The 26,651-nt window shown below is 44.3% G+C and overlaps 2 protein-coding genes across 2 annotated transcripts; one reads left to right on the forward strand and one right to left on the reverse strand.

The window, feature by feature from the left end:
- Positions 1-558: 558 nt before the first annotated feature.
- LOC136645140 (DPY30 domain-containing protein 1-like) lies at positions 559-10,730 on the reverse strand. Its single transcript, XM_066621385.1, has 6 exons — positions 10,584-10,730; positions 9,982-10,104; positions 6,706-6,801; positions 3,674-3,794; positions 2,265-2,437; positions 559-606 (listed from the first exon to the last, which is right to left on the reverse strand). Exons 1-6 carry the CDS (start codon positions 10,728-10,730, stop codon positions 559-561), a joined length of 708 nt encoding a protein of 235 aa, XP_066477482.1.
- A 7,204-nt stretch (positions 10,731-17,934) lies between these two features.
- On the forward strand, positions 17,935-24,639 carry LOC136645141 (DPY30 domain-containing protein 1-like). The gene is made up of 5 exons (XM_066621386.1): positions 17,935-17,967; positions 18,171-18,256; positions 19,986-20,151; positions 20,258-20,380; positions 24,059-24,639. The coding sequence occupies exons 1-5, from the start codon at positions 17,935-17,937 to the stop codon at positions 24,383-24,385; spliced, it is 735 nt and encodes a 244-aa protein (XP_066477483.1). The 3' UTR covers positions 24,386-24,639.
- The last annotated feature ends 2,012 nt before the right edge of the window (positions 24,640-26,651 follow it).

Here is a 26,651-nt window from a genome sequence, read left to right on the forward strand (position 1 = left end):
GATTGGAACCATGGTGGGGCAAAAGCTAAGAGCCCTCCATGCTGAGATCCTGATCTAGATGGGATTCCCCCATGCTTCTACATAGGAAAAAAATAATCACATAGGGGCCAATGACACACAATAACACGTAATTTGGTCCTCCACCTTGTGATTCAGTGGAAGGAGCCTGGGTGCATAACAACACGTGCTTGTCAGTACCGGGCTAGCAACAGAAGGCCCACTATCACTTGGTCCAGGTACTATACTACTTTTGGAGGTATTTCATACCTCCATTTCATTTCATTTTATTTCATACCTCCATTTAATCCCCCTCAGTATCTGGGCTACACTGTTCATGAAAGCACCACTTCCAATAAGTAACCAGGAAGTACCTTATTTTATTTGCTTTTATTTTCACGAAAAAAGTTCTCCTCTATAACTTAGCTCTGTACCCCCCCCCCCCAGGTTTCCTTGACGTGGATGGTGGACCAATTTGATACGCCTGGAAGTTTGTAGAACTAATGGCAACAGGTGGGAACCATCTTGATTTCTTGCTGTGTCAAAGAAATCAAACATTTCTCACTGTGTGTCTTCTTCCTCTGCCTCAGGTATAGCAGCTAGTGTATGCTAAAGCCAGGAAAAGAGAGAGGAGAAAGAATTTCATTGCTGTGATTGTTGGGACTTCTTAAGTGAACCACAAACAAAAAAAGAGAGACCGACTTGCCTTCAAACAGCTTGGTTTTTATCAGTAAACTGGAGTTCTATTTCAGTGAGCAGTGTGTGTGACATCTTGCAGCGTCCAATGGTCTTTACTTGGATACATACCAAATTAAATTTTGCAAAAGCCATGTATTTTAAAGCATCTGTGGTTGCTTTTCTTTGCTATTGATTCCAGGAGGTATAAAAATGTTAGCGGTGGAAGATAAACAGGCCCCCTTTCCTTTTTTTTCTTCCTTTGAATTAAAAGGATTTGTGCCTTTGGCATGAATACCCAATGGATAAAGAATAAAAATGGGCCTCTAATATTAACTGATGACATCTCTGCACCTGTTTTGGTTTTATTAACTGCTGTGGATTCTTCAAAAGGATACTAGGAATTGTAGCTTTGGATTTTTTGACTCTGAACAGTAACCCTGCTACCCCCTTAATTCTTCACAGCAAGTGACTTCTTTACACATTGCATAATTAACTTATGGAATTCAGTACCCCAAGGTGATGGCCATTAGCTTAAATGGCTTTATAAGAGGATAAGATGCATTAATTCAGGACATCTATTGATGCCTATTAAGGCACGTGGCGCTTAGGTGTCTAGTCATGCCTAGACCACATGACCACATGCCACATGACCACAGAAACTGTCTACAAACAAACACTGGCTCTTCGGCTTGGAAACTGAGATGAGCACAGCTACTAGAGTTGGACACAACTAGGCTTAACGCTGGGGGGAACCTTTACTTTTACTGGTAGCTATTAACTATGGTAGCTATATGATACCTCTAGGTTCAGAGGCAAATTGGACTGATCCAGAAGGACTCTTCCATGTTCTTATGAGTCAATACCAAGGAAAGTTTCAAGAACTACAGTATTTATAATATGGCATTGGTATGTGTGCGTGTGTAGATATGTGTTTGTGTATCTTTTGGTATATACCTTTTGGTCCCAACATTTACTCGTTCAGTTTGGGTATGAAACCATCAACATTCTGCTGGTACCAAAGAACCTGTGATCCCCTTGTCAGTAGCACCAAGCTATTCATTCATTTAATGAGTTCAGTGCACAGAATGTGCCATGCGTTATACTATGTCGCACGTATACATACTTCTTTATGTTTCCCACCCCTTATGCACTATTTGGAGAAACATATACATTTATGACAGGTGATATGCTGAGGTGATGTGAGGAGTGTTGCAACTGTTTGGTAAATTGGTCTGAATTAAGCTTACTGAATCAGCATGACTATGTACAGGTGAGTGTTGCTTAACAGAGGTGATGCGTTCTCCTATCTCCATCATTAAGTGACCTCGTTGATAAGCAACTTACCTGTTCGAAGGCTCCAGAGCAAAGGGGAGCACAGAGGCTTTTCTGAGCCCCCAGAGGCCACGCGCACCCACCCCACAACCTCTGTAGAATGGCTGTGTCAACCAAAAAACTGCCAGGCTTCCAGAAGGAAACTGGAAGTGACCTTTTATGCCTTATAAGGCATTCTGAGGCCCAGGGAAGCCTCGGAATGCTTTAAAAGGCATAAAAACATCACTTCCTGTTTCCCTCCAGAAATCTAAAGTTACTTTTTTTGTAACTTTTGAGCCATTCTGAGCCCCGTAGAGGCCATGGGTGAATGCATGTGGAGTGGGGTTGGGGAAGCGTAGGATCAACAACAGACCGTCATACATGCTGTCCGTTGCTGACTGGAATGTTGCTAAGGGACCAACGTCACTTTCTAAAGCATATGGTTTGAGTTCTAAAGTTTCAGAAAGGATGTCTCAGAGAAGCAGGAACCTTATAGCTTGAGGCTGGGAATGTAGGCTACCTGAGACTGTGCCTCAGAATTCTCTCTAGGCATAGAAGAATGTACAATGAACAGCATGTGCCCCTGAGATTGACAGGCAGTAGCCGTTGGATGGGCCAGACCTAGTGTAAATACTAGAAGCCTGGTTTTCTGCCTTTGCCTCTTCCAACAGAGCAGAATCATCTGCTCATTGCCATTCAGCTGCCAGTTTTGCCAGCTTCAGCTCTATATCCTACTCCAATTGGCCTCAGGTTTTCTGGACTGGAGAACATCCCCTCCATGCCTAGATTTAGGTATCGCCTGTGCCACCCATTGCCCTGGAAACCCCACTTCATATTCATGCTCCTTGTGGAGAAACATTCCATGTCTGAGAGTCAAGTGCCTTTTTGTGAGAGGGAGAAAAACAGGGTTAAAACCTGATGATGCTTCCCCACCACTATATTGCCTCTACCTCCTTGACAGCAAGAGGGAAGCCCAAAGTGGCACCAACCAATAAATATCTAAGAGATACTGGTCTAAGAAAAGACAGTTCTTCACACATGCTGATTTAAATGGCAGTATCTGTTGCACAAGGTGTTGCCTCATTAGTACTAATTCATATTCATAAGCACTCAATTCATATTCATAAAAGTTCAAAGAAAGATAATTTATGATATGTTGAAATATGTAGTTTCTTCTCTCTAAACTATTCCCCCGAGGAAGAGCTAAGGAAGGAAGCTTCTTATAAATATGATCTGCACAGTTTGGGATTCTTTTTTTCCCTTGTTTATCTTGTTGCAACCTTCTTACGTTACCCTCCCTTATCTCATTTCACTGCAGGGACTCACTATGGCTGCAATCCTAACCAATTTTCCAGCCCTGACATAAGGGCAATGCGACTCTGAGGTAAGGGAACAAACATTGCCTTATCTTGAGAAGGCCTCCATGACTGCTCCCCAACTGCCGGATGCAGCATAGGCCCCACTGGCACAACTATCCAGTGCTGGAAAGTTGGTTAGGATTGCACCCTATGTCTTTGTTGATCCCTGTTACTGTTATGAAGAATGGGTTTGGCGGGATAAAACCAGCTTCAGAAACTGATCTTGCACTGAGTTCAAGACTGCTAATGGAGGTACCAATGAAGTGCTGAAAAGGACATAGGAAAATCAGCACATGTGCATATTAGTGTATAAACTGAATCTGTTGTACTTGCCTCAGATTGCTCCACTTCATCTATCTCATCAACTCTAGTCAGATGGGGAGCACCATATTTATCAGTTAGCTCTGCTAAGGTCTTTGATGGGAGCTCCTTTTCAGCTGGTGTCTTCGCCTACAATACAAAGTTCATTTTCAAGATCATGATGAATTATCCAGCTTACCAAGCAATCAGCTGAACAAAACCCAAGTGGCATGAGTGTGCTGGGTCCAGGTGCACGTCATTTCCCAACTATTTTCATCCCTTCATGCTCGATGGGCAGAATCTAGTGGAAAGTATTCCATTTAAACTTGCTGCTGAAATAAATGGGGTCTGCGCAAGAGCATAGCAATCCTTTTGTGCAGTTCCTTTTCATTTTTGCTGCACAAACTTAAATGAATTTTGTACCAGATTCTGCCCAATGTGAAGGACAGCCCAATCTTGCGCAGTGATACGTAACTCCCCGCTCAGTGATACAGCTGGGACAACGGGGCATGTGCTGCATCCCACGGGGGACTTTTGGGCCACAAAAGCCTCCTTGGGGTAAGGGAACATCCCTTGCTCTGGGATAAGCCCTCACCACCCAGGTGGATCTAAATGGATCTGCGCCAGCTATATAGGCTGGGAAGGGGGATAGGATATCAGTGGCACCACTAATACCACCCCCTTTCCCGGCCTCCCCACCCCATTTTCTGTCCCTTCCCCTGCCTGCTGTGTTCCACCCACCCCTGCCTCCGTCCTGCCCTTCCCCATACTGAATTACTCACACTGGGGCTCCTTCCCTATCCTCTGGCATGCAGACATAGCTATGTGCTTTGCAACAGCCATAAAGGACCTTATGCTTCCAGAACCTTAGTAAGGCCCTGTTAGTATTGGGTCACAAAACAGGAACCTAAAGTGAACAGTATAGGCAAGCCTACTAATTAGCTGGACGTGTGCCAGCCTCCCCACGCCACTTCAGACAGTGAGTTGCGCCAGCTGAGGGCAGCTGACTTGGGGATTTGGGAGGGAAGGGGGAAGGCAGAATGAAGGCATTTCAGGGCATGGGGAGGGCAGATGGGCCAGTCAGAGGACCAGGCCCGGGAGGGGGATGGTAACAGAATCCTTCACTTAGACCAGATCCTAGACTTAGACCCCCTCCCGAGCAGCCTGGTCTTACACCGGACCACTCAGATCTGCGCCACCGCTTTAGGTGGTGAAGATCCGAGTAGCCCCATGGGGCAGCTGCTGTATGACATGGGGTAAGGGGAATGAATTCCCCTTACTCCAAGTTGCATTCCAACCCTGCTCTGGATGCAGTGCAGGTCAGCTGGCCTGCCTACCCCAGGGCATGTTAGGATTGGGCTGCCCAAAATACAACATTCTGGAGTGCTTAGCATGGCCTCTGCAGTCTAGTTCTGTGGTTATGGGACAAATTTGTTCCTAGTATCCTAGGAGCTCCTAGAATCAGAGGCCACTGACCAAGAGGGCCAGTGTTGCATTTTAATGCAGTGACCTAGGGATGAGACTAGATATGACAAGTACAGCCATGTTTGATTATTTATATCTTCCCATTTGCTTATAAAGTGGTGTGTGCTTGTACTTTCTTCTAACATCAATGGAGATACATGGGAGAGGAGAGCTGAATTTGTTCCCCACACTTGGTCACTTGCAATGAGGGAGAAAAATGCTTGAAGCAAGGGAGCACAGTGGCAAGAAGGGAGCAAGGGAAGAAGGGAGCAAGGGAGGTATGGCAGGGGCAAGCTCCCTTCTTCCATCTGCTGTGAATGGGCTTATACATGAAGAAACACACACGCAGCACAATCCTAGACATGTCTACTCAGAAGTAAGTTTCACTGTAGGAGGCTTACGCCCAGGAAAGTATGTACAGGATTGCAGGCACAAATGACAAATGTGGCTGCTTGTGTCATGTCTAGTTTGACAATTCATATTCTGGAATAGTGTCATTGCTTTTGTTTTTCCTGAATCTGCTCAAGGATTTGCACACAGTCCAGAAAATACGTGCAAATCCTTGAGGCTTTGCAAGCAAGGAATGCAATCATTTGAGAAGTGCTTGTAAGACACCCAGGAAGGGGGATGGGGAGGCAGTGATGGCAAGACTGGGATGAATATTGCCCTGCTTGTTCACAGGCTGTAGTCAGGGTTATGGTCACCCAACCTTGCCCACAAGCATTCGAGCAAGGATGTCAGCTGTTCTTGGACAAGTAGATCAAGCGTGCTTTTGCAGGAAAGCATTGAGAATGAAGCCTGAAGCATATGTTACAAGAGACAGGAAATATGGTGTTAGTTTTCCCTGCCTGAAATGGGGAGAGCCAATATGTGGTCATAGAACATGCAGTTGCAAATGCACAATGAAGACTTTTTCAAAATAGAAAAACTGACAGTGGAGCTACTTGATGACTAACACATAGTCAGGATTTAAGTGTTCGTCATAACCATGTTAAAATGTTCCTGTAATATTGTTACCACAGAGGAAAAAACCAACAGAGAGGTGGCATGTGAGTCGCTTCAAGCTATTGCTGCAGCATCTCGATGTACCAATAGTATTCAACATTGGATTGAATTGTGGTATACATAGATTTAGAACTGTAAAGATTAACAGCCCAATCCTATGCATGCCTACTCAGAAATAAGTCCCATTAGGGTCAATGGGGCTTACTCCCAGGAAAGTGTGGATAGGATTGGGTTGTCAAGCTTCAACTTTAAAAGAAATTGCTTCCAGTTCTCAATACAATATATCGGGAGCCAGTGTGATGTAATAAACCAAGTGCTGAGCCAGGGAGACCTGTTTTCAGCCACAAAGTTTGGGCCAGCCTAACGTACCTCACAGGGTTGTTTTCAGATAAACCAGAGAACACTGCCCTGAGTTCCACAGAATGGCGTATGAATACAATACGTAGATAGCATGTAAACAATAGGAGTGGAACAGAATGAAAAGCAGAGGTTCTGAAATTTGCCACATTGCAACTGTGAGCTGTTAAGAAATGGTTCCTTGATTATTATTGACCCAAACAATACAAATTACTCTGGAGGTTATTTGTCATACCTCTGCCTCCATTTGTTGCTTCTGCTCCAGTAAGAGCTCTTCTGCTCTCTCTCTTTCGAGCCTCTCTCGTTCCTCACGTTCACGCTCCATTTGCGCCTGCGGTGAAAGCATGCAAATATTTGTTTGTGAAACAGCATATTACTCTCGAGCAACACAAACATAGCAACACAAAATTAAGGCGTTCATGCAACAGATGTTTGGTGTATGTATTTACTCTGTTTTGCAGTAGAGCAAACCACTGAAATTAGGCGAACTCCTAAAATGCAAAAAAAAAAAAAAAAGACAACTGAAATGAAGTTACAAGATTATTAAAGCTTTCTACACAAATATGCAGCAGAATTTGGGGGGGGGGAAGGAATGAGATGGCAGACTGTCTACAATTTCTACCATGTGCACAAAGGCCCCTTTAAGTGGTGAATCTTGGGAGGCAGAAACAACAGTGTCCCTACTCATTCCAGCATAGCATCTTTTTTGCAGCTGTTTGCTGCTGTTTTCCTACTGTATTTTATTTCAGTGTTTATTTTAAGATTGTGAGTTCTTTCTTTCTTTCTTTCTTTCTTTCTTTCTTTCTTTCTTTCTTTCTTTCTTTCTTTCTTATGTAAACTGCTTTGTGAACTCCTTTGTTGAAAAGCAGTATACAGTATAAATATTCTAAATAATAGACAGAGGATGAAGAGCTGAGGATGAATGCTCGCCTACGTCAGAACATTCCCTGCAAGTAGGAAACTAGCACAGACAGGGATAGAACGTTCCCCTTGGTGTTCTAGTTTTTATCCACAGGGAATTTTGTCACAGTAGTCTTACTATTCTACTAGTTCATGAACCTATCAATTTCCTTATGCTGTATTGTTTGCTTATGAGCCCTAAGCTGTCTTGTTAGAATAAAGAAGCAAGTCAAAATCCAGATTTAAAATTAAATTTGAGACTTTCCTCTGCAGCTAAATTGGCGCAGCCTCCAAGTGGGAAAAAGTGCCCCTAAAATATCTCAGTAGTTCTAAAAAAAAAGTGCAGAAACGGCATTAATAAGAAAATGACACATGTCAGAGCAGATGAAGGACACAAATTAGAGAATACTTTTGAGAAAAATTGGAGTTTTTCCAATGTACTGGAATGACAAATATGTAAACAATACTGAACCATATTCATTGTTTTTCCTTCTAATATAGCAATTGTAATGTAATACTTGGGCTTTTTTGTTAATGAAAACATATCAAATGTGTTGCAAGGTTGAAAGAAAGCAAGACTCAGTACTAGGAGTGGAAGTTTGCAGGCTCTTTATTTCATTGCAAGCAATGGGCCCACAGGACTTTTGTCTCAAAGCATGGGCCCCTCCCTAATGGAGATTTGGGCATTTATACAATTTTCCCAGTCCTTTGTTTTAAAATCTAGATATTTCATTGGCTACAATTTTACATCAGAGATGGGGCAAACACCTAATAGGTTTCAGATAAGGTTCAATTTGCATTAGAGATGGGAAATAGGTGGGCAAGAGGTAATTGATTGGTTATGATTTACATACAGGTGGGGTTTCACCTTAAAACCTATTAAATTACCAAGTTTCCAAAACCCAGCAGAGAGCAATATAACACAAAATACTTAAAGACAGGTGTGAAGACCGACATGACAAGACATTTCTTGGCAGGACTTCAGGCCCACCTCGTTAGTGCGGCCTGATATTGCTGCCTGGTCTCCTGTTATCTTTTGCATTAAACCATTTCTTGGCATGAATATTATAAACTTAATCATCCCTCGTTAGAGTGGCCTAGAGCGGCTTATCTCTTCTGCATTTCTTTCCTATGTGTTAGTAAAGCACTGTGGGGCCCTCTGCAAACCTCTGCAAAGCAAAGGCTTCTTTTTACTAAAATCAAGCAGCTTTGGTTCCTATGGCCTGCTTCTACGATTATTGTATGATTATTATGTCCTCTTATATGTGGGTTACAGGCTACCTTGTCTCACTATTGCATATGTGTACTTTTTGCTCTAAAAGTATAAAAGTATAGTTACAGAGTTTTCCTAGTAGATACCTGCATAAATCAGTGAATGTCTTTTAACATTTGCCAAGGCGTGAGCTCATTCCTCTTCAGTAGCTGCCTGGCACCTGCTATCTCTTGAGCTTTAATCCACAACCTCTGAGGCCTCAAGCCCAGCTTCAGCTAGCTTTTAGTCAGACTCACAAAATGATTCTTTATTAAAGCCAAATAGCTTTTACTCTGCAGTGTATTGCTCTGCTTTAGCAGTACAGCTATTAGGCTATTAACTCTAGCTTGGTGGCCTGTCACCCTTGTCACTCTGCAGAGCAGCCTATGATTCTTTGCTTTTGAGACTACTCTGGCCTTTTAAAGTTTGGGGGCAAGGGCTACCGTGTGTCAAATGTGCTTCTTGTAGTTGTTGGGCAACTATTCTACCTTTTAATTTTATTTGTGAGACGTATACTTTGCATCTCAACTAGACCCTCTGCTTGTTATTTCCCAACTTTGAAGTACTTATGGATGAGATGTAATTCTGTTGGAATTAATGCATTCATAAAATTGTCACTGACAGGATGAGTTTCCCTGATTATGATGAATGTTTCCCTATATTCCTTGCACATTCAGAATTATCGGGGGGGGGGTGGTGGTTTAAGCTAAAATGTTCCTCCCTAGTTCTGTTTGTGCATGAAGGTATTTTATGGGGGGGGGGGTGCCTTCAAACACTCAAACATGTGCTATCTGTAGTGATGGACAGCCCAATCCTGAGCTGCCTCGTGCGCAGGGCTACAGCGACACTGAAAATGGCTGCCGCTGCATCCAGCACACCCCATGCAGCTGCTGTTGCCTCCTTGGGAGAAGGGGACTTTCATCCCCTTTCCCCGGGTAAGGCAAGTAGCCCCGCAATGAGGCTACTTGATTCTACAGCAACGCAAGGGTTGGCATAGAATTTAGAGCCTCCATGTCAGGTGGACAGCCTGACATGGGGACTCAGGATCCGTCCTGCCCCACTCCTTCCTCCTGGTACGCTTCCTTCCTGCCCTCTCTTTGCTCTCCTTCCACCTCCCCCCGGAACATGCTCCACTGGCGCCTCCTCCCACAGAACGCCTCCTCCCCTGGACAGTGCGCACCAGCAGTGAGCCGGCACTTACTGCGTAGGATTGGGCCTACAGTTCACACACAAGAACATTCTCCTTGATATCACTTGGACTGAAAGTTGAAGACTCCTCCATTCAGGACAGGGAGCAAGTTCGTGCACACATAATCCCCTTTCCACCCCCTTTTGTTTTTTGTTTTTGCTTTGTCCTACCTGCAGCTCTTCTTCAAGTTTCTGCTGGATCAGAAGTTCTTCTTCCTTCATTCTCTCTAACATTTCGACTTCTCTTTGGGCCGCCTCACGTTCCCGCTCCAGTTCCTCCCTTTCCAATTTCCTCTAGTATTGTGATAAGGAAGAAAGAGAGGGGATATACAGTAGTTTCATTTCATGTTCTTTACTTTCCTGAGTAGCCGGAAGTGCAGGGGCAGTCTTTTACAGGGTCAGCTCTCTTGTTAGGATAGAGTATTGGACATATAGAATATTTCTGTAATGTGGTTGTTTTCAAATGTAGAAACAAGCTGAGATAAGGAGGAAGGATCTGGAAGATATCCAGATATTTTGTAAAGCGACATCAGTCCCCCAAATCATCCACATACCCTTGGAGCCCATCAAGACACCTCCTTTCTTACTTCTTGGCTCTTTCAATATCAGCTTGACTGGTTAGCAGTATGCGTTGAGCAAAGTAACACAACCGACTACTACAGTGATAGCAATCTTTTTATCGACTCAGCACAATATCATTCCTATAAAGTATTAATCTAACATTTAATTGCTGAAGATCCTAGCAACACTGACCTTAAAGGCAGAGGTCTCACCTGTAGTTCTTCATCTATATTCTTCCTGTATTTGTAAATCCAGAATGCCAAGTACAGTATTGGGTCTGTTGGCCGACGCTCCGCGACCTCCGCAAGGCCCTCTGCTAAACATCTGCCAAGACATTTCTTGAGATACGCAGTCTCCATTTCTTGCTCCCAAAGTATCTCAGAAGAAATTACTGCTTATGGATCTAAGATGGGGGGGGGGAAACTGTTGAGAAATAATCGTTCATTAAATATGTTCTTGTTTAATTATTTTCACCTTTTCTGAGGACCATTGCTGGTCAAAAAGCTGCATAAATATTTAAATCAAGAAATGAATAGTTGAAACTTAGGGGTGGTGGTGGGGGAAGAGTTTCCACAGAGATTTTTCCAATGGATAGAGCCCATAGCAATTTTATCATGTCGAAAATGGATGAATCTAGAGAAGCTTGTTCAACTTAGAAGCTACGCAGCTGCTGTTTAACTATGAGATCTGTTTAAGAATATGGAAATAGTACATTACTTATCTAAAGTCAACTCACGCTCATGCAGGAAGGAGAAATTATTTCTGATGCACAGGTGAACAAAACCTTAATGGTATTTTTTCAGTAAAGTCTTGTCTCCAGGCATAAGCTCTCTGGGTTTCCAGAGAGAGAAACAGTTACATTTGGATGCTTTTCTTTGGTATCCTAGCAACGGACCGGTGTTCTATCCCTGAACAACCACCTCTATAGGCAGCCATCTCCCTGAAGATGCTGTAATTCTCTCCTTCTTTTGATAGATATTATTACTACAATTTTTTGGTTTTGTTAATAGAAGAGGGATCTTCAGAGCTACATCCCCCAGAACTTGAAATATTTATACTGTATCAATGATCTAACAAGCTGTGTCGCAGCTATGTTATTATGGGTAAAAACCTTGCCTGACATTTCCAGTTTTGATTCCTAGGCCACTGACCTATGCACACTTTCCTGGGAGTAAGCTCCATTGAGTATAATGTGATTTACTTCTGAATAGACATGTATAGGTTTGTGCTCCTAGTTCAATACTGATGAATACCTATTCATTATTATATCCTGAACAGAGGCTAAAAACCTTTTTAAAAGCCTACTATTTTTGCACTAAAACAGTTTTGTCAGCACATGCAATGAGGGAAAATTTCTGACTCAGAAATAAGATACTTGGGTATTTCACCCTTTATTAGTTGTGTCTTTAAGTTCATGTGTGGAAGGGAGAAAAAAACCTTTTCATTTTCTCCTATATCTCTTACACAAACAGAAATAAAGGATGGCTTTAAAATCCACTTGCATCCATCCAGTGTGAGCAGACTCTCATTGCTGTTTCTGCAGCTGGTACAGGAAACTGCTGCAGCTGAAAGAGTGACCAAAGTTGCTCTCATAGGTTTCATAGGCTTTCATAGACATAGGTTGCTTTCAGTCAGTCAGAGGGGTCAGCCTTGATTTTCTATCATATGATTATATTTCATTGTAAGACTCATTTTTTTGCTCCAAATTTGATTTGCAGCTCAGTCCTATGTACTCAGAAGTAAGTCCCATAAATCCCATTTTGCTAAATGAGGCTAATTCCAAAATGGGTGTGCACAAGATTGCAGCCTTAAAGGAACTGTTTAATCAGTTTTGATTTTGTTAGCTGCTGAACATACTGGGAAGGTCAAGGTATACATTAATAAGTAGAGATGGGAGGAAAAGTTTTTAATCTTTTGCAGATTTTGGTGTTTTCCAAACATAGAAGTGCAGAAAGAGGTGTTCTGTGTTTTTATTTGAAATTTACATTATAATTATAAATTATAATTGCTTTAAAAATGTACTAGGTAGGCGGTATAGTAGATTCAGCAGCCACAGTCATCACCCATGCATCCCCATTAAAAAATAAATAAAAACCAACTAAAATGGTTTATTTTTTCACATTTTTTGTTTTTTACAAAAATGAGAAGTGCAGAAAGTAGCGTTATGTGTTTTTATTTCATTATCACCGTTTTCTTCCACCCCTATTAATAAGCAAATACAGCAACTTCCTCCTACTGTTTTTTCACAAGAAAATAAAGAGTAAGGTGAAAAATTGACGTTTACCTCTAGATCTGGGCAGGAGGTCTGGTCTAGAGGGTAGAGCCTCCATTTGCCTGAAGATAACATCCACAAGGTTGCCAGTTCGACCGTGCGACTTTGAAACAGCTGACAAGCTGAGCCGAGTTATTCCATCTGCTCTGAGCGTGGGAGGATGGAGGCCAGAATGTGAAACCAGATGAGAAAGAAACATCTGAATGTTGTGGTTCTTGAAAGATAGAACCTTCTTTCAATTGTAAAAATCCCTACAGGGATTTAAATAGCCTGCCTATGTAAACCGCCTTGAATAAAGTCTTGAATAAAGACCAAGAAAGGCAGTATATAAATACCTGTATTAATCAATCAATCAATCAATCAATCAATCAATCAATATTATTATTATTATTATTATTATTATTATTATTATTATTATTAGATGATTCAGTATGGCTTGTCACATTCATACCTGGCACCTCTAGGGTTGGCCCAGTCATGTACTGGCCCACCCAGCTGGGTTGACCCCTTAACTTTCAGCAGCACCAATAGCAGTAGCATATAATGCAGAATTGTGCAGGGGGGGGGGAGAGCCATGGGGCCCAGTACATGTTTAGCATATTTTTAATTTATACTCTAGTTTGTTGTTTGCACTGATAGAGCTAGCAAAGCAACTTCTAGATTTTTTTTTAAAGGGAAGAACAATATAGCTAAGCACTTTAAAATCCCAGTGTAAGATTTACTAAAAATTTACTAAAATTTCAGGGTGAGACAGTCAGGGTGCAATCAGCAGCGCTTTCCAGCACTGACATAAGGGCAATGAAGTTCCGAGGTAAGAGGACAAACGTTCCCTTACTTTGAGGAGGACTTCGTGAGTGACACCCAACTGCAGGGTGCAGCGCATGTCCCATTGGCATTGTTATGCCAGTGCTGGAAAGCACTGATGTAAGGGCTTAGGATTGTGCCCTCAATCACATTCTTAACTTGTGGAGTTGTGGGGGTAGAGCACAGTATTGTGACTTTTTCTACAGAAGGAACACTTAGGTGCTGCCTTTGACATTTTTTTCAAAGGACCTGAGCTGAGAAGAAACACCGGGTTTGGCTGAAGATATTGGCTAGGGGCATAAGGATAATGCCCCAAGTGCAGGTGGGAGGGCTGTGGGTAGATGGGAGGGAGAAAGTAAGCCTGGGTCATAGAGGGAAGGGAGTGGGTGTTAGTTCATTTCATTGGAGGAGGGTTCCCAGGAGACACAAGTGGCAGAAATAAGTGGAGCTTGCTTCTGATTAGACATGTATAGAACTGCACTCTAACATACCTTATACTTATTTGGGATATTCCCCCATTCACCCTTTGAGGGCAAGAGCATTTAGAGCAGTGGTTCCCAACCTGTGGTGCTCCTCATCACCAAGGCGGACCAAAGATTCACAAGACCCTGAGAAGTGGTCTGCAAGGTCTCAGGAAAAAAAAAATGATCACCTTCTATCACTTCCAGTGTCTGGCCAAGCAAGCACTCTTCAATGGACCCCCAGATAGGGTGAAGAACCAACCACCAGAGCCAGCACTTCTAGGTCTTGCCAGGTACTCCCCCATGGGCTACCAAATTTAACTGTATTTTTTTTTTGTGCAGGGGGCGAGGGGGGGTTGCATGTGGTCCATGACAATTTCAATTTTTGCCTATGATCTGATTGCTCCTAAATGTTGGGAACCACAGATTTAAAGCAAACCCTTAGTTGATATATAATATGGGAAAGCACATATGAGAGAAGATGGTCCTTAAGATCTTCAAGTCCCAAACCATTTAGGGTTTTAAAGATCATAACCAATACCCTGAGCCTGGAAACAATTGGTAATCAAAGCAATTCATAAAGAATTAGGGTGATGTGCACCCTAACAAGCAGCCCTGGTTAACAACCTGGCTGATACATTTTGTACCAACAGAAATTTCTGGATGCTTTTCATGGGCAGCCCACATGAAATGCACAGGAGTGCATTACAGGAGTCCAAACAAGAGGTGACCAGAGCATGGATAACTGCCGCTATATCAGACCTCTCCAGGAAAGACTGCAGCTGGCAAATAAGCTGACGCTGATAAAAGGTGCTCCTCATCACCAAGGCTACCTGTTCCTGGGCCTCCAGGAGAAGCTACAGACCTGCAGATTGCAAGCCTGCTCTTTAAAGAGGAGTGCAACCCTGTCAAGGACAAACTGAACACCAAACCGACAGCATCTCTATCTTGTATGGGTTAAACTTTAAAAAGACTGAGAGTTTTCTTGTTTGGAGATGGAATTACCTAGCTGGTCTCTCTCTCCCCCCCCTCCCCCATTCAAGAAAGACAAGGGGGGGTTACATTCCTAACTACAGTAAAGTCTTCTGTATATTTTTTAAAATATTTTTCAAAAAATTTTTAGACATTCAAAAATTGTGCTGCAAATGCACAAAAGAATCTGTATGTTGCAGTGGAAGCAGATGGAGTGGTCAGTTGGGAGAAGCTCACCGTGGCAGAAGCAAAGTATTTTATGATAGCCCTGCATTATAATATATAGTGCTATTATCCCTTGTTGCAGGCTGTGACTGACAGCACAGACTGCAACAGCTATACAGTGTAGTCCACACTTGCTGATATCCGCACATCACAGGTTTGTGAGGTAGGGGGCGGGCAGCCCAGTCCTGAGCTGCCCATTCCGCTGGGAATGCCACAGCGCTGAAACGGCTGCCGTGACATCCTGTGTGCATCTTGAGGAGCTGGTGGCTCCTCAGGAGAAGGGGACTTTTGTCCCTTTCCCCTGGGGAAGGGGCCCCGCAATGGGGCTACTTGATTCTGTAGCAGCCCTTGGGCTGTCGTAGAATCAAGAGCCTCTATGTTGGGCCTCTGAGCCCAAAATGGAGCTCAAAATTTGGTGGAGCTGAGCTCCACTGGTCCCACCTCCCTCCCATCCCGCTCCCTCCCCCTGGCATATCTCCTTCCTGCCCTCTCCCTGCCCTCCCCACCTCCCCCTGCCCTGGAACGCCATCTCCCCCACGCCCCCTCTTACCTCTGTGCAGCCCAATGGTTCCGGCAACCGCATAGCGGCGGAGCACCAGTGTTCCACTGGCGCTGGGCTAGCTCCGGCACTCATTACAGCACGTTTGCAACAATGTGCGCCGGCATTAAGCTGGTGCGCACTGTTTAGGATTGGGCCCTGAGTGACTTGTGACAGCTCTGTAATGCTGATATTGTAGGTTGGAGATGGGGCTAAAATAGGCTGAGTAGTTTATAATAACTTAGCAGTATAGTCCAACAATGCAGTGTTTCCCAAACTGTGGGTCAGGACCCACCAGAGGGTTGCAAGCTGATTTATGGTGGGTTGTGAAAAGTTTTTGAAACAAACAAAAATCATTTGCAAGCACCCTTACCCGATTTGCAGAAGAAATTTGTTAGCTGGAAAGCTAACCTGTGGTATGAGGTAGTCTTTATAACCCAAAATTAAAATGTCACATTTTCCGATTTTCTTTAGTAATTTGTATGTTATAGATCACATGTGGACCCAGTTGCAACCTTTTATCTGGCCTGAAGTCCCTAACCACATCATAAGAACATAAGAAGAATTCTGCTGGATCAGGCCAAAGGCCCATCTAATCCAGCTTCCTGTATCTCACAGTGGCTGACCAGAGGCCTCAGGGAACATACCTGCATCCTGGTGCCCTCCCTTGCATCTGCCATTCTGGAGTAGCCTACTTCTAAAACCAGGAGGTTGCACTTACCCATCATGGCTTGTAACCCGTGATGAAATTTTCCTCCAGAAATTTGTCCAATTCCCTTTTAAAGGCATTTAGGTCAGATGCCATCACCACATCCTGTGACAAGGAGTTCCACAGACACACAGTCCAATCCTGAGCTGACTGGGGCACGGGGCTGCAGCGGCGCAGAAAATGGCTGTTGCCACATCCTGTACACTCCAGACAGCCGCCGGTGGCTCCTCGGGAGAAGGGGACTTTCATCCCTTCCCCTGTAAGCCGAGTAGCCCTGCAATGGGGCTACTCAATTCACCGCCAACCCAAAGGCAGGTGGTGAATCAAGAGCTCACTGCCAACACAAAGGCTCTGGATCTGGTGGAGCTTTGCTCCACTGGTCCCACCTCTCTCCCTCCCTGCTCCCTCCCCCTGGCACACCTCCTCCCCGCCCTCTCCCTGCTTCCCCCCTCCCTGTAACAACTTATCCCTACCCTCTCCCCACCCTCAGCCCACCTCCCCGTTCCCCAGAACACCTCCTCCCCACCTTCCCCCCATGCCTCCACTTACCTCTCCGCTGCTCGGTGGTTTGTGCAAACGCAGAGCGGCGGAGCTCTGGTGGCCACCCAGCGGTAGCCCAGCGCCAGGCTCTAGGCACTAGGCTTGCCCAGAACTAGGGCCTGCAAACATGCCTTACAGCACTGTTCAAGATTGGACCCTAATTACATGCTGGGTAAAGAAATCTTTTCTTTTGTCTGTCCTAACTCTCCCAACACTCAGTTTTAGTGGCTATCCATCTTTGGCCTTCTGGGTACCCTGAAGTAACTGTAAAGATTTGGGGGAACAGTCCGTGAACTCCATATCTAAGTAGTCTAGCAAATGTCTACACACATGCTATACATAAGGTGTTTAGCAGCTTTGGAAGCACAGGTCCCCAATTATTATCAATTATTTTTAAAAAAATACTTTTTTTGTTGTTCTTTTTATTTAGCGGGTCATGATGATTGTCATTTTAAAAAGTAGGTCCCAGGGCTAAAAAAGTTTGGGAAACACTACAATAGTGTATTATCATATGCACAGGAACATCCATCAGCCCAATCCTATGCATGACTACTCAGAAGTAAATCCCATTATAATCAGTGGTGCTTATGTCTAGGTAAGTGTGGATAGGATTGCAGCCTCAGAGCCCAGTCCTATGCATGTCTACTCAGAAGTAAGACCCATTATAATCAATGGGGCTTACTCCTAGGTAAGCATGGATAGGATTGCAGCCAGTAAGTCCCATTAGAGTCGACAAGGCTTACTCCCAGGAAAGCGTGGATAGGACTGGGCTGTTAGCTGATAGGAGGAAAATAACACCGCCTCCTGTCACGTCTGAAAAACGAACAGGCTCGCTAGAGCAGAGGGACCTGCCTGTCTGTAAAGCCGATGGATGAAAAGAGGCTGCAACGAGACCATTTGAGCCAATCACAGTGCCGGAGGAGCGCGCGCCTCCCTCGGTCATTCCTCACCTATTGTGACGCAATAGCAGTAGCTGACCCTAGCGACGCTTCCAGTTGCTAGGCGAGCGCGAGAGTTAAAGCGCTTGTGCGTGCCAAGTAGAATGCAGGTTGCAAAAGGTCGAACGTTCTATTGGGTGAGTTCTTGCAACACCCAAGAGTTGCAAGTCTCTTGCAAGTTTCAAACTAAGTCTTAAGTGGTGGTATCAAAGCGCTTTGACAGAGGTTTTGAGAGGGGTGCATTGGCTTGTTTGTCACCGTCTGACCCTGCTTTTCTCTGCCAAGCTTCCAAACTTCTTTGGCTCCGTCCCATCAGACACGCTTGATTCTCTGCTTGCAGGACAGTGGAGTGGTGGCTGGCACCCAGTTCTTCTTCTTGACGGATCAGCAGTTCTGTGACCTCAACAGAAGTGAGTCTGGTGAAAGGTAGGACTTGATGGTGCGTGTCCTGATCTCTGACCCTCATGTGACAACAACTGAGGCTTCCTATCACATCTTTAAGAGGAAAAACATGTGTTGGGGTTGCTGGAGATAATGCATATGAAATGCCATAGAAATACCCCCCCCCCCCATTAACTGACCTTTAGAGGTGGCCTTTTTAAGGCTCACACTTACCTGGAAGTAAGCCCCACTGTCTATAATTGGACTTACTTTTGAATAGACATGCAGAGGATTGGGCTACATGTACGTGGGATCTCTTATATCTGGCAGGGGGAGAGCAACTACTCCTGTTCACCCCTGTGCACCCCTCTCCTCTACTGGCTGTTACTGGGGCTTCTTCTGCCTCATTTTAGACCAGCCATTTTCAACCACTATGCCATGGCACACTGGTGTGCCGCAAATGGTCCCCAGGTGTGCTGCGGGAGTTTGGTGGAGGGTCATTTATTAATAAGACCATTGGGGATATGAGCCCCCTCCCCCAACAGCAAGGTGTGCCTTGTCAATTGTCCAAAAACTGATGGTGTGTCTTGACAATTTAAGTACCTTGTCACTGTGCCATGAGATGAAAAAGATTGAAAATCACTGTTTTAGACTGTGAGTCCTTTATGGGCAGGGTGACAATGGAGTATCTATACATTTAACCATTGTATTGAAGAGGGAATTTTGGCAGGTATCACTTAAGCCATTTCTTCCCAATGTTGCATATATGCAACAGGGATCAAATGTGTACACCTGTGGGCTGGGCAGAAATGGGTTAACAAGGTAGGGTTTAAAAAGCTGCGCTTGCCCAAATTCCCTCTTCTATACAGTGGTTAAAGGTATAGGCACTCTGTCATCCATTTTATCTTGTCACCCTGCTTTTGGGACAGGGGACAATGTCTGTCTGTCTGTCTGTCTGTCTGTCTGTCTGAATCTAATCTATTTTTGCTGCATAAACCACTTTGTGAACTGCTTTTTTTGCTAAAAAGCAGTAGACAGTAGAAATATTTGTAGTATTATAATTATCAATCCTAGTGACCTTCCCCTCTACTAGAACATTCATAAATCTCTTGCTAGCAGCTTTCTCATGTGCAGAAGAGTGCACTGGCAGGAGAGTTGTGTGTGCTTGATGATGACTCCCAATAGATTGACTCCTATTAATATTATTAGATGCAAATAGAGCAGTGTTTCTCAACCTTTGTCCCCTGCTGTACCACTTGGCCTGGTCTACCTATTGGAAGTGCCATTGGAAGTAACTGGCAATGATTGCCATTTACTTGTCATTGCCATTTACTTCCAATTTGGGAGGCCAGACGCAACAAAATAAACAGCAGTAAGAGGCTCAGGGTGGATGGGAGGGCTTTTTTGAGCACACAAAAGCACATGCCGAGTTGAGCCTCCCACTGCTGCTTGTCATGTTCAATTGCTGGTCTCACTACCAGGTAGCTGAGGTCTTGGGGTCCTCTGTGTACCACCAGATACCACCTCAAGTACCACTGGTGGTACAAGTACCACTGGTTAAGAAACACTGAGAGATATCAAATTTATGAGTAATGTTCAGCAGAGATACACGTTTGCAAGCACTGGAAAGAACTTTCCCATGACAAGAGATGAAGAAACTGTTAGTTCCCAGGTTCTTTCTCAGGAATGTTTATAAAAGACTTCAGTTTATTATTTGGGTGGGGATTAGTATAATATGGTAAGAATTAATTCAGTCCATATTACAGCATTGCAGAGCCTGGTACAAGATGAGCGTGGATGTTGAATATCTCAAGAACTGCGTAGGAAGATGCTTAGTTGAAGGACTTGCTGTGGTGGCAGACTGTAGGCCAGTGGACCCAGTCAACTTCCTAGCCCACTGGATTTACAGATACAAGGAAAAACTAAATGAAGAAGAGAAGGTGACACATCCTTTATCCTTTTTTAAAACACTGGTGAAAAATCAGTCTCAATATGACTTTGTTTTGATTTTCTGAATTTGACTATGTCTTACGGGTTTTTTTGCAGAGGAAGAAAGAAAGGGCCCAGCTGGAACGGGAACAGGAAGGAGCTCTTGTAGAGTTGGAGAGGCTGGAAAAGCTGAAAGCAGAGGAACGCTTGATTGCTCAGAAATTTGCAGAACAGCAAAAGGTCTGAATCTATTGAGACTGTCAAAAACAATACCTGGTGCACCACTGGGAAAGGCAAGGTGAACTGTTGGAACTGTAGTGTAGGTAGTGTGCCAAAAACAGGTTAGTCTACTTCTACTTTAGCCTATGGCCAACCGGTTTTTAAACACAGTCTTGGTAACTCATTTTAGAGTGCAATCCTAACTGTGCCCAAGGCCAGCACAAGTCTCTTCTGCCGGCCTGGGAGGGTCGCAAACATGGCGCAATGCATCTTTGTGCCTCCTTGGATGTCAGTTGGGCCAATGCACAAATTTGTGCCGGCCCGTGGAGGCTGAATCCAGCCTCTGCATCAATGGAGCCTTCGAGCTCAGCTGGCATGGGGTCTGAGGGGCGTGGGGAGGGTGGAGAAGAGGCATTTGGGAGTGGGAGAGGGCAGGCAGTGAGCGGGCCCATGGGCAGGCGGCTGGAGAGCAGGGTGTGGGTCCAGGACCCAGCAGTTATGCTGGATCCTCACCGTTCCCGGGCAGCACAGAGCGGCTCCAGGCTGCTTGGGTCTGCTCATTTCTGTGCCACCTCTTTAAGTGGTGCAGATCCACATAGACCCATTGGGACTGCAGCAGCTCTCCCTGGGGTAAGGGGAGATGTTTCCCCTTGCCGGGCCGAGCTGCTTGCAGCCCAAAACTCGCGCTGGATACAGGGCAGGCCTGCCAGCCTCCCTGTTTCAGTGCAAGTTAGGATTGCGCTGTTAGTTAATTAAGTATACATTTTTATTTTAAAAAGACCCTTTCACAGCAATATCCAACAAATACTATAGCAGAATTAAATGGGAAATATGAAACACCAGATTTACTTACTGTTGAGGAGACTGATGAAAACAGTTTAATAGTATCAGTTCTAGCAACACGTGCGTGTATGCATGCATAAAATGTGTGTGTATTAATACTGCTCAAAGTGTATCTGTGTTCCTGATTGAAATTCTCCTTCATTCTCCTGTGTGTGTCCCATTTTCAGGACTTCACTTTATGTGCATCACTTTTTACAAGGCCCAATCCTATCCAACTTTCCAGTGTTGATGCATTCATGCCAATGGGACATGCGCTGCATCCTGTGGTGGGGGGCAGTCATAGAGGCCTCCTCAAGGTGAGGGAATGTTTGTTTCTTACCTTGGGGCTGTATTGCAGCTGCATTGGCACTGGAAAGTTGGATAGGATTGGGCCCACAGTCAGCAAAATCAAATGGTAAAGCTTTTACTACATGGTATCTCTTCATGTTACAGGTGCAGGATTATATGTTTAAATGTTTTTCCATTAAAAAATCCTTATGTATAGATAAGTTTTATGAGAGAACTCCTCCCTCTAAGGAAGCCCTCTGCATGCAAAGATTTTTGCATTTGAAGTATGTGGTTGCATATACCTAAGAAGACACATTCTAACTGCCTACAGTGTGAAATAGGCCTGTTATATAGTGGGTCCTTGTGAATAAAGGAAGGCATAGAGATAACAGCTCAATACGTTTATTCCATCTTCAGAACAGAACCTGGCAATGACACACAAGGCAAATACCCCTGGCTTTGTATAGCCTTTAGCTCCGCCCAGACTTCCCATGATTGGTGCAGTTGATACCTTAACTAGAGGGCCAATCAGATGGTAGGATTTTGATCCACCACCCGATTGGCCAGCCATAAATCTGGGCCAATCAGTTATGCAGGATTTTGATCCTGCATAATTTACATACATAACATCCCAGTTCAGGAAAAGTTGTACCTGCTGATTATCTTCATTGTAGGGCAGCCCAATCCTGAAGTGCCTGGCACCCAGAAGAGCAGTGGTGCCAAAATGGCAATCACTGTATCCTAAGTGTGCCAGGCAGCCGCTGGCATCTCCTCAGAGGAAGGGAACGTTCGTCCCCTTCCCTCAAGTAAGGGCACAGCCCCTCCAATGGGGCTACTCAAGTCTGCACTGGCTATTTTGCTGGCACAGAGTAGAGAGGCTCTACTCTTTGGGCCAGGAGGCCCAAAATGGGGTTCTGGACGGTCCCACCCCTTCCTCCCCCTGCCCCGACTAACCTCTCCATCGACTGGAACTTGTCCCTTGCTCCAGGTGGTGGGCGGTGGGCTTCTGGCTGATGCTGGACTCAGGGCAGACTGGTGCTGACCCAGCACTGAGTGTTACAGGTGAGCCTTATGGCATGTTTGCAACACTCAATACTGGCATAGGGCCAGCGCACAGAGCTCAGGACTCTGAATTGGCCCTTCAGTTCCTGCCTCTTATTGCCAATCTAGCTGCTTTATCCATTTGGGATTCTTTTTTTAATTAGGAGTTTGTACCACCATAAGTTTCCCAGATCTGATTATCTTTATCAATTTATTGACTGGCCAAAAGTTTTTTATACACTGCAATCCCTTGACTTTCATCCACCTGACTTTCATCGCTTTGCTCTTTCAGCTGTTTTCAATTATAACCACGGTTCAAATTTTATCCAGGTGCTTTCCTCTTTTGTCTGATTTCACAACATTAACATTCGTTGATTGTCACTGTACTTGTTTTGTTGTGCTTTTAATTATTTTGAGCCACTCTGAAAGGATGAAAGCTGGGAAGCCTGGAAATTCATCTCCCCCTCTTTCACCCAAGTTCTATGTTTTTGGCTGGCTGGCTGAGCCAGGGAGCGCAGGATTGGCCTGTCAGTACATGCCCAATCTCGTCTGATCTCGGGAGCTAAGCAGTGTCAGGCCTGGTTAGTACTTGGATGGGAGACCATCTGGGAAAACTGGGTACTGTAGGCTTATACCATAGTCTTTCGAGACTGAAGGTTTAGAGTTCTTTGCAGGATTGATGACAACTGTGGATGGGGACTATTGTCTTTTTAAAACACTGGCGACACCTAGTGCTGTAAAGTCTTGTTTAAAAACATCCCCTTAAAGCAGAGGTGTACAAAGTTTTTGGCAGGAGGGTCACATCATCTCTCTGACACTGGGTCAGGGGGAAAAAAGAATTAATTTACTTTTAAAATTTGAATAAATTTACATAAGTTTACATAAATGAATATATTAAAGATGAACTTATATGAATGAATGAAGGTCTTGAAATAGCTCAAGGCCTATAAAAGGCCTTGCACAAAGCAAGGCTAGTCTTTCCTTTGCTGCTGCTATTGCATCACAGAGTGAAACAGCAAGCAGTGGAGGAAGTCCTCATCCCACAGCTCACGCAAGAGGTCAAACAGTCGCCCTCACGCTGAGAGCAGTTGCATCGGGCCAGTGTGGGCTCCAACAAATCTCCAGAGGGCCAGAGGCTCATTGGGGGCTCCCTGAGGGCCGCATTGAGAGGCCTCAAGGGCCACAAGTGGCCCCAGGGCTGGGGTTTGGGCACCCCTGCCTTAAAGGACAACTGTCTGTGCAGATGGTTGTGTCTGAGTGTGGAGTCTTAGCTTGTGATACTTCACATATTTGACAGCACATTCAATTAGAATTATTGGGTTGACACCCAAATAAATGTTTATAGGACTTACTGTACATAATATCTATGGAGTGTATGTACTATGCAAAATAGTAAGAATTCTATTTGCTTTTAATATTAGTCATTCTTATATTGATGAAATTGTCACCATGAAATTTCCAAAAAGGTACATCTCTAGATAGTTTCAAAAAGGGGATTTTCATAGTGGTGTGTGTGCTCCTGTGTCTGAAATTTATTTCCATTCACAGAAGGAGACTAAAGAGACAGATGTTAACAATCCAGAAGAAAATGAAAAAATTGAGTCAAAGCAAGAGGCATTAGAAGATGCACAGGATCAAAGTGACTTAAATGTTATGAAGAACAAGTTGAATGAGATGCCTGGGGAAGTGCATACTGTCATAACTTTTGAAGAAGCCCCAGGTGAGACTGTTGTGGATCAAGACCTGCATCAGATCCCCAAAGCGATGATTGATGATGCGGAAGAAATAACTGAGAATGAAGATGATACAGAAAGCGAAGATGACACTCCAGATGAGGACTACAAATCCAGTCATCCAGATTTGAATTTCAAATAATGGCACAATCCTATCCATATTTCCTCCAAAGTAAGGTTCACTGAATTCAACAAGGCTTTGTCACAAGACAATGTGCATAGGATTGTACTCTAAAATTGAAGAGGAAAGCTTATGAGATGAATTAGATTTTTCTTCTCTTGTATTATTGTGATGTGGGCGATGGCACTTCTGAATGGGGTGATGTCCACAACTTCCAGTGTTGTTGCACTGAAATGTGGTACAGATATGCTAATGCCTGTTTCGCCAAAGCTTTTAAATTCTTCATCTTTTTCCAGAATATGTTCTGCTCCTATGCTCTGTCGTTTCTGTGCTATCCCTTTGCAAAGAATTTAACTTAGGGAGCAATCCAGAGCGTGCCCTTGGCCAACACACGTCCCCTGTGCTGGCCGATGACTGTTGTGAAAATGCCATACAGCACTTTCGCACTGACTCTGGAGGAGGTAGGCCGGTACACGGATGTGTGCCGGCCTCTGAACCCCAGCCCAAACCCTATTGGGCCGGTGTATCAGGAAAGCCCGTGCCAGCTGAGTCAGGTTGGTGCAGGGGTCTGGGGTGTGTGTGGGGAGGGTGGGTAGGAGGTGTTTCAGGGTGGGGGAGGGCTGGCATTGGGCTGACTTGTGGGCAGGTGGTGGGTGCATAGGGGGCAGGACAACGATCCGGTACTTATGCTGGATCCTATCCTCAGTTCCGGGCAGTCTGGGGCAGCTCTGGGCTGCTGTTGAGGTGGCATAGATCTGAGTAGCCCCATTGGGGCTGCTGAGGCTTTACCTGGGGGTAAGAGGACTCAATTCCCCTTGCCCCGGGCTGAGCTGCTTTTGGCCCCAACCCTGCTCTGGATGCAGGGCAGACCTACTGGCCTGCCTTCTCCAGGGCAGGTTAGGATTGGGCTGTTAATTTTCTTTGAAAAGCCTCTCTGAACTGAAAGATCAGGCCAATGAGCTCTTCTTGTAACCACTTGCATGTAAATTTTGTTTTGTTTTTTAATTTATCAGTGAATTTGTTTTAAATTTATCAGTGAATTCATAGATCTAGATGAAATCTGCTTGACTAGTTTTATGGCTGGGGACTGGAGCACCTGCTGTCTACTTGGGGTATATTGTGGTTTGGATTGTGTGGGTTTAACTGTGGAATGAGGGTGGTTGGTTGGTGAATGGTTTTGCTGCACAGGGGTGGTTACACTAGATCTTGTCTCCTTTCTGCTTACTCAGTGACCCGCCTTGGAGATGGCTTGCTTCTCATCCAACCAAACATGTAGGGACTTAAATAGTTCTCGTGCTTAGGGCTGCTGCCTGTTTTACTGGGCTGTTCCTTGTGCCTTTTAATAGACTGACTGGGGATGCTTTTTCTGGCATAGCAATAGGAAATATGTCAGTAGCTTAATTTCTGCATATCAGGTTGCTGTTAAGGGCACAGAAGAAGTACCTGTAAAATAGTTAGCAAACCCTACTCACACTAGCTAAACCACAGACAAGTCTAGTATATGCAGACTGCCCAATGTAGTTCATTTTCAGTGCACATCATGGGAAATATATTAATGATTTGCTATACTCTGAGATCCAGAAGTCTATAGTTCTTTTTATTTTTTAAAAACAAATTAATCCACTATTCTAACAAAAAAATAGTTCTTTCTGTAGAAGACACTTCATTATAACAGCTGAAACCATTTCAATTTAAATATCACATAACAAAAGTATTAATTTATGTTGTCCCATAGCATTTGATTTAGTATTCAGAGCAAATAAGCATATTGCATACCTCATAAGCCCAGGTGCAAGGGAGTGGCAACAAGATGCAGGTCTCTTGTTGTCTTGTGTGCTCCCTGAAACATCTGGTGGGCCAGTGTGAGATACAGGAAGCTGGACCAGATGGGACTTTGGCCTGATCCAGCAAGACTCTTCTTATGTAGGAGCAAGATGAGTCCATGTTAGAAGATACCAATAGGAGAGATTTTTAATGCTGTGAAACTGACCTATATTATGAAGTTGTGGTCCTCCATGGCTGCAGTCAAGGGAGCTCATCTGCATGAGCCCAAGTTCTTATGCAGGTTCAGCAGAATCTCTTGATCTCTTTTCTTTTGATCGCTTGGAACGGTTAGACCTCATGGTATGAACTGGAGACTTTCACAAGCAAAAGTGGCCTCTCATACAGAGGGTTGCTGTTTGGCAGCATAGAAGGAAAGTCAAAAGCTATAGCTAGTTGCACCAGTCTCTGATCCGTCACTTTGATTGCATCTTTCAAATGACATGTGTGAGTGATAAAGTGTAGT

The sequence above is a fragment of the Tiliqua scincoides genome, chromosome 3 (assembly GCF_035046505.1).
Source record: "Tiliqua scincoides isolate rTilSci1 chromosome 3, rTilSci1.hap2, whole genome shotgun sequence".
Taxonomy (NCBI): Eukaryota; Metazoa; Chordata; class Lepidosauria; order Squamata; family Scincidae; genus Tiliqua; species Tiliqua scincoides.